Genomic DNA, 15,695 nt, shown 5'->3' with positions numbered 1-15,695 from the left:
CGCCCATGTGTCTGTAACATGTATCAGCATTTTGTGTATAACACGTGTTGATGTTCCTTATGGTATATGTATATATACTTACGCCATGGTGATGGGTGTTGTGTTGTCTGTAGCTGTTATGAATGTTTGCTAAGTTTGGTTGGTTCTATTTTATTTTTTTTATTTTTTTGAAAAATATCAGTGTTTAATTCTTATAATATTTCGAATATTGGGTTATAAATGTCAATATATGTGTCATTCATGTGCAGCCTGTTTTTACTGATTTTATGTATGTGGTATTTTTCTAATATAGTTAGGTGGTTTCCTTTTTTCTGTTTTTATGATGTGCATTGTATCAGTTTACTGCCACATGTGTGCTCAGTATATTGTTCATATATCCAGGATTGGGACACGCGGTAGTGTAGATGGTTGAGGCACTATGCTACAAGCCGGAAGGTTGCAGGATTAAATCCCGATGAGGTCATGGGATTTTTTCAATTTACCTAATCCTTCCAGGTGCACTATGGCTCTAGGGTCAACTCAGCCTCTAACAGAAATGAGTACCAGGAATATTCTTAGAATGTTCTTCAGGGTAAAGGGCAACCGGCGTGTAAGGCTAACAACCTTCCTGCCATCTATGAGCCGACTGTCTAGAAAATGTGGGAACCTCAACATCTCACAACCCTATGGGCCTCCACGGCCTGTTACAGGGATAGCTTTACTTACTTTATATATCCAGAATTACCGTTATTATTTGTAATTGCCAATGTATGTTCTTTATATGTGGCATAAAATGTTCGGTCTGTTTGCCCTACAGCTTTTAGTGGGCAATCCACGCATTTCATTTGGTACATGCCACTCTTTTCTTACCTGTCTATTTGTTGTTTTTATGAATTACATATGTTGTTATTGAATTATTAAAATGGATCCATTTTCTATATTTATCAGTAATATTATGACCTAATTTTTAATTCGTTTTTTAGAAGTATTGTGTGGGATCTTGAACAATGTATGCTAAATGTTATGGTTGTCTTTGTTTTGTTTATGTGTACTGAATTTCTTTACAGTGGCTAGCAAGTTGCAACGATTGCTCACACCTCAGCTGAACCACATATCATTAAAGCTTCCACCATTTCCTCTTCTGTCCCAGCACAGTGATCTTGGCACAAAGCACCCTTTCTGCAATGAGACTACCATAAGTGGCTGTGAACACACGTACTGTGAGTGCACACATGTGATCGAGGTGCCGCTAGGGGCAGTTCTGGAACTCATTCTTGTTGACAAAGGTAAAATACTGAGATACTGGTAAAAATAAATAATTAGTAGCCAGAATTAATAACAAAATGATTTCTTGATTTTTTAGGTTGTAAGTCAGGTTTATTGAAAGTAAATAGAAGACTGGAAGACAAAAGGTTCAAACTGAATGCCAGCAACCATTCCCTGAATTTACAATGCTCTTTGTTCTTCTGTAAATATAACTTTGATTTTTTACCGTAGTTTTCAAATACCTGACAGAGCTTCATAATCTGTATCCTTCACTCAGCTAGTATTATTAGGATGATCTATTCAATAAGAGTGAGATCAGCAGGGCATATAGCATCCATGGGACCATTAGAAATTCATACAAAATTTTCTCAGAAAACGAGAAGGAAAGAAACTGCTTTGATGACTGAGATATGGATCTTTTTGTGGCTTATTTTACAGTGCTGTCAACATCTCAGACTGCACAGTGTCAAATGATAGGAAAATTAGTGAGTAACGAGCTGCATAGAATTTGGAAGGAAGCAGTTGAGGCATAATAGAGATCACCCTTATGCCTAATATACAATTAGTGATACAGTGCTCATGATCAGTTTGAAGGAATTCCATATCAAAAATGCACTGAAATACCTTTGATACAAGCTGAGAGCTTTAAACTAAAACTAAAGCAGAAAGGTTTAGCCTGATAGAAGTCACATGAAAGTAAGTAAAAAAAGTAAAGGTGTCCCTGTAACAGGCCGCGGAGGCCCATAGGATTGTGAGATGTTAAGGTTCCCACATTTTCCAGACAATCGGCTCATAGATGCCGGCAAGGTTGTCAGCCTTATGCGTCAGCTGCCCTTTACTCCCAAGAACATTTCAAGAGTATTCCCGGTACTCATTTCTGCTAGAGGCTGAGTTGACCCCAGGGCCATAGTGCGGCTGGAAGATTAGGTAAACTGAAGAAAATCCAATGACCTCATTGGAACTTGAACCTGTGACCTTCCAGCTTCTAGCATAGTGCCTCAACCAACTAAGCTACCATGTGCCCCAGATAGAAGTACCATTTTTTTTTTCAAACACATTTATGATTTTTCTTCCCTCACTGGCCTCTGTATTCAGTTACTTCAGATATAAATTTATTGTGGCAAAACTACATCTTAGAACATGTCATTCCTCATATTTCTACTCATCGTGCAGCTTACATTCATAGCATATTCAGTGCCAACAAAATCGTGCCTCTCAAGTGAGACACAACAACCAATTAAGACTACAGAGCATAGCTTAATAGTCACTTGGGGAGTTGAGAAATTCCCCATTTTTATTAAACCTGAAGGCTCATTACCATATCCATTAGAGTCTATATTATCCTTCAGCATATATCTAAGTGCTTTATTCTCTTCAGTTTTTTCACTTAAAGTTCTATACGCATTTCTCATCTCCTCCCTGCACCAATCTCAACCTCTTCAATTCGATCACCTACTTCTCTATTCAGTGAAGAACACAAATTATTAATTTCCTCATTATGCAACATCTTTTTCCTACTGTTACTTCCTTTCTTATAGGTTCAAATATTCTCCTCAGCAGTACTTATTCTTAAAATACATTCAATCTATGTGCTTCCCTTACGGTAATAGACTGCATTTCACAGTACCCACATACGAGTATATCATATATGAAGTAACACACAGACAGAACATTAATTAACATTGCACACACTGCTGTGTTACAGGTAAGGCATTTGATGCAAACCACCCTTTCCACTTGCATGGTCATGCATTCCGTGTGATAGCCATGCAACGTCTTAACAGATCCACAACAGTTGAAGAAGTTAAAGCCAGAGACAAGGCAGGTCTGATCCATCGGAAACTTAAAGGAGCACCAATCAAGGACACTATCACTGTTCCAGATGGAGGTTTCACCATAGTGCGTGTCCATGCCAGTAATCCAGGTTTGTTAATATTGTCTTTAATTTATTACTTCCTGATTAAAACCACTAAATAATGTAAAAAAGATCAATGTAATAATGACATGAAAGTTGCCCTGAACTACCCATTATAGCTCACCCTAAATTTTGTGTTATATGTGAGACTGCAAAGCCCATCTTTTGCTGTGGCTGTAGACCAAACACAGGTGCTCAGCAACATCTGGCATTATAACATGAAATTACACTGTGCTTTTGGCAGTGGTTGCAAATTGTAGCATGTTACCATTTGGTTGCAGTTTCACTGTGATTGCATAATGACAACAGCAACAACCGAGGCTCTTTCTTTTGCAGCAGCATACTGTGCTGTCATTTCCCAAAACACAAGAACAAACAAGTTATTGCAACACTGTATGAAACTTACTGTCCTTAACATCTTTCAGTCTACATAATGAGAGCAGCAAGAGTTAGTAGTTAACTAAACTGTTAAGATTTTTTGATCATAATTTGCGCTATTACATACTTTGCCTATATTAAATTTATCAGACATAACATCAACATTTCAACACTTTTGCTAGACTTTGTTACTTGCATGAATTATGATTTATATCTATATTTGCTGGTATGTTTATGATGTGCACACAAAATTTCACATGCCTATCTCCAATAGTTCATTAGTTACAATTAAGACAAGGACTAAACATAGATTTTGCATGACACACAATGATATTCTGGTCGTTTGGGTTGTCACACATAAAGTGCTGTCTATGGTTACCAATGTTCTGGAACTTGCTGCTTCCATCTTTAAAATGTGGCAGCAACTGCCCATCTTCATGGCCTTGATTCAGCTATATGTGAATATATGCTATTAATATGTGTATGTAGTTTAAAACTGGAATGTCTCTCTTTTAGGTTACTGGTTATTTCACTGTCACATTGAATTCCACGTGGAACTCGGCATGGCTGTTGTTTTCAAAGTGGGTCAACATGAAGAGTTCCCATCTTCTCCGCCAGGTTTTCCACGATGTAACAATTACATGCCGTCTGAACAAGAGATTGAACAAACAAAAAGTGATATGAACAATGATGTTCGAGCCCCCATCAGCTCTATTCCAAACTGGTGGCCTTTCAAGTCAACTTCTACCAGTGGATCATCCAAGTTTTCTGTTTCTCCAGGCCTAGCCCTTTTGTTATGGCTCTGTGCAGCTGTTCGGTGACCACATCTGCCCTACAGACAGTTTCAACTGTTCTCAACTTCTCTCCTCAAAACTACAAACAAATGGAAGTGGTAGATAACAGTTTTTCCATTGCAGGGTTACAAAGGGACAGGTTCACTCTTTGGCAATGTATCACAAAGTGATGTGTTCGTCTGTCCACACCCTGATTGAACTACATGCATCAGTATGAACAAGTGCTCCATGAGACAAGCTCATTTTCAGATGATAACAGATCACAAAGAAATTCCCCATCCTTTTATGGAACTCTGAAGGTTAATTACAGCCATCACAAGAACCTGCTACTAGACCTTATCCTGAGCCAGATAAATCCAGTCCATATCCTCATACCATACGTCTTTAATGCCAATTATAATTTTATCCTTCCATCCATGTCTAGGTTTCCTCCCAGTGACCTTTTTTCTGCAGTTTTCTAACTCAAATTTTGCATCCATTTCTCATCTCATCCATACATGCTACATGTCTATATAATTATCCTTAATTTAATCAGCATAATATTATTTGGTGAAAATACAAATTGTGCAGCTTTGTTATGCAATTTTTTCCATCAGCCTGTTACTTCCTCCTCCTTAATTACAACCTTTCTCCTCAACACCCTTTTTTCAAACAGCCTCAATTATGTTCTTTTATGGTCTGAAACCCACTTGCACACCCATATTACATACATCGAGGGATCAGTTTTCATGAAATTCACTACTGAATAGGCCATTCAAGACACTGGTAATTTGTACTGTTCTGGCATATACAAAACATATGGTACGTGAAGCAAGTTGGAGGTGGAAGCAACAGTAGCACAAAGTTTTGAAGGTAAGGTAAATATGGTGATACAGGTTTCGAATGTTACAAGGATTTTTGTTTTTAAGAAACATGAACATAACAAGATGACAGCCACATTTCTATAATTTTGAATCACTGCAATTTGATCTGTAAGTTATGTGGTACAAATGCATCTGCTGGTAGTGTGAGTGATACTATGATACCAGACTATATGGCAAATGTATTTTTAGTCACGCCACACTTTGATTTTCTAATTCTTTCTGTCCTGAATTTTGATCAGGGACTTGGCCTAAAAATGACCTTTCCACACAAGTGACATTCATAAAGGCATTTTCTGTTTACAGTACAGTCAATGAATCTCAAACCCCAGAAATACATAAACTATGAATACAGATTCCATTTTCATCCCTGCTTTTGGGAAGAATTTCTTCCCCCTCTGCTTTCTCTTCTACCAGCCATCACCTGCAGTTTATACTGTGGTCAAACTAAACATGAGTCAGTCACTAATACTTAAGACACTACACTAACACATCAGATAAAGATGTTCACAGTAGGGAAAGAAACATTCTTCTTAACTCTTTGACTGGCGTGGGTGTGTTTTAACGCCCGGATGATGCCAGCCATTCCCTGGCGTTGGCGTGTTTTAAAGCTTTGACAATCTCTTCCCTTCTTTGCTCTCTTGGCACTCATCAACCAAAGACATATATATGATAGTTTTTGTGCATGTTTGTAAAGAACCCTTGTAAACTTTGTGGGGGTCTATATTACTGTCAAAACCCTCTTAAAAGGAAAAGGTCAGAAAATATTTCACATTCATTCAGTTTCATCATGGCTTCTTGCAGCAAGTGTCTTCATGTTCCTACAGACCAGCTGGAAAATGTTGTGAACGAGATTTTTTCTGATGATGAAGGTGGCGATGAAATAATGATTCCTGAATTAGATGAAGTTGATAGTGACAATAATACAGTGATAGACAATGATCCACAAGACAGTTATCATGAACATTTACCTACCACGAGTGCGGTGCCTGACACGCCCATCTCATGAACATACGGAGACATTGTACCCCCAATATTTCCATTTGCTAGTAGTTTCGGGATAAAAATTGATAAAACACATAAAATGCATCCCTTTTCATGGATTAAAATTTTTTCTGGACGACGACTTGGTAAATCACATCACAACTGAAACCAATCGCTATGCTCACCAGCACTTCAACACGCATGAGTTAGCTCCTCACTCTCGAAAACACAATTACAAATATGTCACATCAGATGAAATCTGGACATACTTAGGAATTGTGTTCATGACAGGAATCGACAAACGCCCTGAAATTGAAGACTATTTGTCCACTAGGCCCCTATTTCACACTCCATGGATTGGACAAAACATATCTTTGCGGTTGAATAGTTTCATTCTATTCAAAAAGAACACAACAAACGAAAAATACAAGAAGAGAAATTACGAAGTCAAAGATTTTATATTGGACTGTGTAGAAATATGACTGAACCAAACAAACAGTGTGGAGAGGGAGAAGAGTCGAGGAATGAAGTGGATGACGAATCTATTGCGTCAGACTCGAGTGCAGTCACGCCTCCGCCCTCGACCTTGAAAAGACCACCAGTGAAAGAGCCAGTAAATCGTCTGAAAATTCACAAAATGGTCCATGTTCCTCCCAGTAACAAGAAGAACGGTGCCCGGAGAAAGTGTTGCGTGAGTGCTAAGCACAAGATTAGAAAAGAAACAAGTGTTATGTGTGCAGGCTGTGGTGTGGCTCTCTGCAAACTTTCATGTTTCAATGTTTATCACATGAAGAAAAATTAATAAAGAGGAATGGAAAGGCATTTATTGCATAAAATATTGTCTTTTAATTAGTTCCTGAAAATTTCGTTTTTAAAAACCAATTTTTGTTGAAGTTGTTTAGGAAAAGGTAACTACATGCATTTTAGCGACATAAGGTTTAAATGGCCTGCCAGGACAGGGGTGGGATTTAAATACCCTTCGCGCCAGTCAAAGAGTCAAAGTGGCATCATTTTTATGAGAAAAAATGTCATGTTCCATGTTTCTGCTGAACAGAGCAACAAGATGAGCCAAAAAATGACAGGCAAGTATTAAATAAATTTCATACTGTCATAAATAACACTTACCTAATCTGATAGAATATATTTATTGTATTTGCCTAACTGTCCTTCATTCAAAAAGATCAGAATCTCTGCTGAAAAGACAAGAAGAGAAGCACATAAATTGCAAGAAAAGCTGCTGACACCAGGAAAAGACCATGCTGAGGCAATAAAAAATTACCATCCAGGACATGGAGTGGTGTACAATACAGGAACAAATACACCAGTTTTATGCAGCAAAGCATGCTATGCCAACTCTAGAGAAACATTCATTTCTGTAATGGCGTATGATGCAGTGAAAGAGTTAAAGCTAGATGTTAATAACATGCAAAGCGGCCTCCGTAGTCTAGGGGTAACGTTCCCACCTCATGACTCAAGGTACACGGGTTCAAACCTGGCGGAGGTCGTGGAATTTTTAAGGGCGGAAAAATTCAGAGAACAAGTCCTCCAGGAGAGACTTTAAGCTGTGGGTCCCGTGTCGTAGATTTACGGCACATAAAAGATCCTCATGTCTCTAGGAAACCTCTGAGCAAAATTAGGCAAAAGTTTCCCGCCCAAGTAGTTTCCAATGCCTCTGGTAGATGGGGAAGTTATTGGGTACCACTGCCAGCCTCGCTGGCTGAACGGGGCTGATAGCGAGCACCAGTACCGGCAGGGTATGGCAACTGGTAGAATATCAAAGGGGGATGTACAATAGACTATTAGTCGCTGTGCATGGGGAAACCCACCCCCTCCAATAATAATAATAATAATAATTACAACATGCATGATCTATTTCAGCAGGTTATATATATGCTTTCAAAGATGAAGACAGTTTATCATTTTACAAATTATTTTTAAAAAATGGAGATAAGTGATGTTAATACTGGTGGGTGACTTAACTCAAGAACAAGCAATATGAATACCAAAGAAAATAGCAGCACTCTCAACAAAATGATCTGGAACAATAATGTGGGAAAACAGGAGATCCTCTCTCATAAAATATGAAGAAAGTAATGAATACATTTTTCTAACACAAGAACACACACATTAATTCAGCTGGGGGCTCATGCTTCAGTATTAACACATCTGCCTCAAACTCCATATTCTCACTTCATGGCTCCACAGACTTCTACATGAGCATGGCAGCACATGCACACAGCCATTCTAGCAACCACAACTCCTCTCCCCAAAATCCCAAAGGAGAACTGACACAAACATACTGTGTACTACTTAATAACACGCAATGCACACTTGTTCCAGCACTCATATCAATCGCCACTTTTAACTGGGTGTCCTAATATAGCTATGCCTGTCACCACTTCATGCAGGGCTGCACAACTCTATCAACATATTTCATCAGTCATAATAGATTCAGGACAAAAGAACATGCACTGGTGATGCAAAATATCACCATATTATTGGTAAATTTAAACATTTACACCAAACCCCTTCTCATTACTATGACAGCCACTGTTGGATAATTATTTCTTCACTTTATTGTATTGAGGGAGGCCCCTTCCTGTTCAGCAATGTACGCTGCCATAAAAAGAATCCCTTGTTAGTGGGAGAAAGTCCCCCCACCCCAAACCTATATTGTATTCAGTAGTCAAAACAGTTACACAGCTATGTTCAACACAATGGTTAGTAAAAATACATTAAAATGAAAAGGTCATGCCTTTTTCTCATATAACTCACCTCTGTTTTAATATTATGCAGTCATAATTTCCTTATCCATCTGACTATAAAATTATACTCTGTAAATCTGTATTCACGTGTTATACATCACTACTTTCTGGCATGTGCTTGAGTAAATATCTGTCCTTTTAAACCTTGTCTTCACTTTTCACCAATTTCATTAAGTTTGTTCCACCATATTATTTACCTTTGTCCTGAGCTTAGCTTCCTTCTGACCCCACGTATAAGCATGCTTATGTCAAAACACCTAAACTGGACTTAACTGTTGACCTGGAAATGCAGAAAAGGATGATTTATACTGAATTCAAGTGTAAGACAATGTATTCTAAATCACAATAGTTTCTGAGGAAACAACAGTAACAAAGGTTGTTTGAAATCAATTTCATTTTGGACATTTTTTTTTACTTTATGAAATGCTTTATTATAAAAAACATTTTTCTTAAAGTTCAAAGTATGAAAATACCTGTTCACACTTGAACACACAGCTTTCCTATATTGATTGTCTTCCTTCATGCCTTTAAAAAATGACCACTGTAAAATGCTACTGGGTTTAACTGCATGACTGAGATGATCACACTGTTCTGATATGTATTATATCTGACTAGCAGAGAAAGGGAAGAGTACCAATGTAGCAAGTTACCAACCCCCCCCCAAAAAAAAATTCAGAAAATGTCTTCCACTTAAGTATATTTCTGGAACATAGAACTACTTTACACATCTACAAATGAAGCTATGAAACTCAAGATTTGTTCCTTTTGAAGCAATGCTACTCCTTTAGTCACATGTAGATGGCACTTCTGTTCTATTCTACAACTCTCGTTTTTTATCTTTAACATGTACATTTACATACTTGGGATTGCAACAAGACTAATTTCTTATTTAACTCTCCAGTGACATACTTTTTCTTCTGGAGGAGTGGGAATTTTAAATAACAGTTCCAGACTCTGCAGACTTGAGGGTAAAATGAGTTCCTTTGTTAATAAACCACTGATTCATTAATGTCCCACCAAGATGTCCAAATTTAATTTTCTGCTGATGAGAACTCTGCTCCTTTGAGAAATCTGAAGCAGCTACCCCTTTCTCACAAAACTCTGTATGTACATTCTATATATTTTCCAGGGCACAGCAATAGGCATCGTTCCCCACCCCAAGACTTTGGTGGGTGGAAGAATCAAAATTCAAGGAAATAAATATACTAAATAGTAATTAAAATATTAAAGTATTTAAAATTATTCTTCTATCCTGTATACTCCAAGGAAATCAGTAAAAACAACATTAAGTAGCTTTATTGTTCAGTTTGTATGCAAATTTTTGGGCTCCTCCACAGAAAACTGACTGCCCCCCCCCTTCTAGAAAATATCTTGGTGGAAGCCATGGGTATTTTAACATAAATGAAGATATCTGTACAACTTGTATCTGACTGCCCTTTCATATAGTAAGTAAAGAGTGTTCCCACAAAGCCATCAGTAGGAAGAATGTTACACAACCGAAAAGCACAATAGACCATTGAAGATCACAGTGCCAGGGCCAGTTTTATGGCTCACCCCTCATACTCATACACAACAGAAAGACCCAAGTTACTGAAGTGTTGTTGTCTTAGGTTGAAAACTTTCCTGTTCAAGGAATTTATTTATTTTTTTGCAAACACACCACCATTTAATGATTCTGTCTTGGGATGGCGTCCCCATATACATAAAACACTTCTGACTGTTCAATTGTGGGTTGGGATTCCCAACAATGGCAATGTCCTGGGCTAGGAAAAACAATGTTTCCTATTTCTGTATGTTTGGAAACTTAAGGGAATTTGCTGATGGAGCTCAGTTTCTCACGCTGTGTATGTCAGATACTGCTTCAGACATGAGCTACCTATTTGGTCCTGTACAACTGTTGTTATCTTACGGAAAGACAATTTTCACTTCAAGACTGACAGCCACAAGATTCGCATTTCAGCAAAGAACTGAGGGGTGCTCTTCACTTCCCCACCTAATCACATATATCTATTGAGTATTGATAGCGGAAGCTGTGAACATGCAATTTCATAGTTACATTTATATACATTCTGCAAATTTATTTTGAAACAATTATTAAAAACAGAAGATATTATAAAATTACTTCAACAGAAATCTGTCTTTAAAATATACACATAAAATAAATGAAATCTGATAAAACAATATTCATTAAAACTTACTGCTTGTAAATAATCTTTCTGATGTTGCATTACACTTAACGTCCATTATTTATCGTCCGTCAATATTACAACATTCTTCCATTCACCGCTCAATTTAATTTAACATTATACATCTTGACACTACATGTTTCGGTCCCAAACGGCCATCTTCAGGTGTCTTGATATGTTACAAATATTTTATTAAACTGTGTTAAAACTGCTACACTGTCTTAGTTCGTGTTAAAATCACACGCTGTAGTCCTCTTTTTGAGGTAAAACCAGATAAAATCCTTTAAAGTTTCTATTATACCCACCTACTAAGTAACAGTCCTGGTGTTGCCAATGCAACAGAGATTACAAACAGGCCCAAGTCAGCATTCAAACAAACTTCTGTTTTCCCAGAAATTGGCTTTGATATTACTAGTCTAGTAAAGACAACACCACATGCTGTGGAGGAAACACACAAACCAGGGGCATATGGCAGTCAGAACCGAAAAGTAGGCTATGAACGTGAGGGGCAAGCTGCCGAGAAAAACACCCTGGACAGACATACATTTATGAAAATGGACGACGCCCCATGTGAGGTGTAATAATATGCACCAAATAACGTGGGTACGAGTATAATAGAAACTTTAAAGGATTTTACCTCAAAAAAAGAGGACTACAGAGTGTGATTTTAACACGAACTAAGACAGTGTAGCAGTTTTAACACAGTTTAATAAAATATTTGTAACATATCAAGACACCTGAAGATGGCCGTTTGGGGCCGAAACATGTAGTGTCAAGGTGTATGTTTAACTAAATTGAGTGGTGAATGGAAGAGTGTTGCAATATTTACGAACAATAAATAATGGACGTTAAGTTGAACAATTGCAACGGGATGCTGAAATACAGAATCACTGCATTACACTGTTCCATTCTCGTGTCACTTGTTACCAGTTGTTACTTATTGCTATAGGTACACAAATTGCATTACCAATTTCAAATACTTCCACTGAGCACCAATGAAAAGCAATGCACCATTCATCCACACACTCACGTCTATGAAGCTGAAAAGTTCAAATCCTCTGCAGTAGTAACCGCTGACTGCATGACAGCAAATTTTGATCTCCATTCACAGTGTTATATTGATACTAATAACTGTCAATATCTATGAATTTTTTAAATATTGGGTCATTACATCAAGTGTATTTAAGATCTTATTAACTTTCTAACACACACAAATACTGTTTATGGCCTCCAGTAACGGCTATGTGCCTCTAATTTTGCAGTAAGCAGTGTATTCAAGGATATAAGGAGATTTCATTTGCCAAGCACAATATTCAAGGCCAATAAAGTTTTTTTTTAATAAATTCCAGATCCATTTCAGAAATCATGACAATACATGAAGAAGGTACTGAGAAATTTGTAAATATCATCCTAATTATTCTTTGAATGTCTCTATCAATGCAAGCAGTTATCCTATAAAATAAGTATGACGTTTTGCAACAATCACACCCAGGTTCCTAGATTTGAATTACCTCTGCCAAAAAATATTTCCTTCTGAAACAAAAGGCACAAGAATATCATTCATCCCACTAATCAAAGTGACAACACAATGCAGAAACATACTTCCTGTAACCATACAAAATAGGGATTAGTCAATTATTATGAAGTTTTGAATTGATCAAATATTTTGAGCTTCATAAAATCACAGAAAAAATGCACTGATCATCACAATGCTGTAAGCTCTTTACTTTCACAGTGCGGGGGACAGGGGAAAAGTTCAGCCATTTTACTCTAAATTTCGAGAGATGAAACCAAATTATTTTTGTCTGCTAAAACCTACAATCTTCTTAAGAATAATGCCACTGTCCACAAAGCACAGTGCTTTAAACAGCAGCAAAGTCATATGTAATAACACATGGAAAGATTTTTTGGGAAGTATAAAATAAGAAGCCTAAAATTATATATGACCAAAAATCATGAATTATTTTCAATTTCGAGACCCATAATTTCCATTTATTAAGTGCACAGTGCTTTCGTTTATATGACAACATTTTCAATTGAGTGATTTTTATATTGCAATGTGCACATTTTGCTTAATTTCATTATGACACACACATGATGCAAACAGGAATGTCATGCCTCAATCACTACTAAATAACAGTCATTCGAGGTTATTGTCACAGATTGGCACTACTGCCACACTGGTCCAGTTAGTGTAAGCCCATCAGTCTCTGAGTTTTCTACATTAGCATGGACCTCACTGGATGTACCAACTGCTAGCAGGAACTCTCATGAAGAAAAGTATCAGTCTGCACTATCAATGCGATCCTTGCTGGTAGTATCTTTTGAATGAGGCTCAAATCCATTGGCCATTCGCTGATAATGCGGTTTCCAGGAGGTACCAGGACGACTGTAGTCCAAGTGGTCATATTCCAGATCTGCACAGAGAAATCTCACATGTTTAATACTTTGATCGTAAACTCTACAGAAATGTGCCAACTGCAGATGAGGATAACAGACATTGTCATGCATACACTCTACAGTAAAATTATATGCAACGTTTTGTATCTATGATGCACTGCAGAGTTTTGATACTCTGCATCCAGTCTACTTACCCTGTCCCTCTTTCTGCTTGATTTCATCATACAAATGTTCAACTTTCCGATCGTCTTGTAGATCTTCAATACTGTGGTAAACATTCACATTTGGGTTACCTGCATCTGCCTCACGGTTCTTAGCAGAAGTGGGATGGTCATATGTCAATCCATATGCACCTACAACACCACATATTTCATTCAGTTCTCATCAATTCCAACATGATGCTGGAGAGGACACAGATCCCACTCTAGAGTTGCTCTGTGTGTGCATGTGTAAACAGATAATTCATGAAATAACTGGTTGATTAACACACCATAACACTGATTATGCTTAACTAACGAACTCATTAGAAAGCTCATGATGATGGAATAATTAACTCATCAGACAATATATGGTAAGACTAATTATAAACTCATTAGAAATCTGATGATGATCCTGTAGTACATCAAACAGAGCAGTCTCTAATTTTGCAAGAATCTGTAGATGAACAGTATTTAAAATGGATGAGCAAAATTAATTTTGCCTTTTAAAGACGTTAACTATCAATGCTGCATCAAAATGCAGCCCTAGGAATTTAGTGATAAAAGATTCAATCAACTATATCACACATACTTAAACAAAACTGTTATAAAAATTTCTGCCAAAGAGAGCCTTGGTTATTATGAACTGAAGAAGCATAAGCCATGGTTCAATGAAGAATGCTCAAAATTACTAGACCAAAGAAAACAAGCCAATTTGCAGTGGTTACAGGATCCAAGTGAAATCAATGGGGATAATCTGAACCATATAAGATGTGAAACCAGCTGGCATTTCAGAAATAAAAAGAGGGAATATCTGAAAGACAAAATTGATGAGCCTGCAATGAACAGTAAGAACAAGAACATTAGAGACATGTATAGAGGAATAAATGACTTCAAGGTTTACCAACCTAGAAGTAACTTAGTGAAGGATGAGAATGGTGATCTGCTTGCAGATTTCCATAACATTTTGATTAGGTCGAAGAACTACTTCTCTCAGTTATTGAATGTACAGAGGGTCAGTCATGTTAGGCAACTGAGCCCTTAGTACCTGGTCCTAGTCCCTATGAAGCTGAAACTGCTATTGCAAAATTGAGAAGGTATAAATCACCAGGTAGTGATCAAATTCCAAGCAGAACTTAATAAAGCAGGAGACAAAATATTACATTCTAAGATCCATAAGGTAATTACGTCTATTTGGCATAAGGAAAAATTGCCTGATCAGTGGAAGGAGTCTATCATTGTATCAGCTGACAAGAAGGGTGATAAAACTGAGTGTGGTAATTATCGTGGGATATCACTGCTATCAACTTCATATAAAATTTTATCCAATATTCTTCTCTCAAGGTTAAGTCCATACATAGACAAAATTATTGGGGATCATCAGTGTGGCTTTCAATGTAACTGATCAGATCTTTTGCATTTGTCAGACACTGGAGAAAAAATGTGAGTACAATGAGACAGTACATCAGCTATTCATAGATTTCAAGAAAGCCTATTATTCAGTTAGGGGGGAAGTATTGTACAATATTCTGTTAGAGTTTGGGATACCCATGAAACTAGCCAGGCTGATTAAAACGTGTTTAAACAAAACATATGGTAAAGTCCGTATAGGTAAACATTTGTCTGATATTATAAAAGATAAAACAACTCCGTCCAGTGTGACTGTTAAGTTTTTACTACTTCAATTCTTAACACCCTTACGTGTTTCGGTCCCTATAGACCATCATCAGAGGGACATCAATACTCTTTGGAAACCACTATTACAATGGGTGTTCTGAATGTTAAAATATATACACATACAATGTTTGGAATGCACAATATATACAAAATCCAAAGTTTTCACAACTACAGCGGTTGTCTTGGCATATTAAAGTTTTAAAACTTTAAAACCAAAATCAATATAGACATAAATTTATAGCAAAGTGACTTAATCAAACATACAACTGAGACTCTTGGAAACATCCAACATTC

General features: G+C 37.1%; 2 protein-coding genes across 7 annotated transcripts in view; one reads left to right on the top strand and one right to left on the bottom strand.

Annotated features, from left to right (window-relative positions):
- The window catches only part of LOC111864254, a 70,163-nt gene extending 65,257 nt beyond the window's left edge, over nt 1-4,906 (top strand). For both annotated transcript variants that reach the window (XM_033751359.1, XM_023851344.2), the window contains exons 9-11: nt 1,047-1,265; nt 2,951-3,169; nt 4,055-4,906. In XM_033751359.1, the coding sequence (XP_033607250.1) occupies nt 1,047-1,265; nt 2,951-3,169; nt 4,055-4,359 (743 nt within the window). In that variant the 3' untranslated portion in view covers nt 4,360-4,906. The remainder of the gene's footprint in view (nt 1-1,046; nt 1,266-2,950; nt 3,170-4,054) is intronic.
- Nucleotides 4,907-11,972: 7,066 nt separating this feature from the next.
- The window catches only part of LOC111864268 (protein draper), a 100,456-nt gene continuing 96,733 nt past the window's right edge, over nt 11,973-15,695 (bottom strand). For all 5 annotated transcript variants that reach the window (XM_023851392.2, XM_023851396.2, XM_023851394.2 and 2 more), the window contains 2 exons: nt 13,722-13,880; nt 11,973-13,544 (listed from right to left, as the gene is read on the bottom strand). In XM_023851392.2, the coding sequence (XP_023707160.1) occupies nt 13,411-13,544; nt 13,722-13,880 (293 nt within the window). In that variant the 3' untranslated portion in view covers nt 11,973-13,410. The remainder of the gene's footprint in view (nt 13,545-13,721; nt 13,881-15,695) is intronic.

The sequence above is a fragment of the Cryptotermes secundus genome, unplaced genomic scaffold, assembly GCF_002891405.2.
Source record: "Cryptotermes secundus unplaced genomic scaffold, Csec_1.0 scaffold33, whole genome shotgun sequence".
Taxonomy (NCBI): domain Eukaryota; kingdom Metazoa; phylum Arthropoda; class Insecta; order Blattodea; family Kalotermitidae; genus Cryptotermes; species Cryptotermes secundus.
This window is presented reverse-complemented; position numbering and strand designations above follow the sequence as displayed.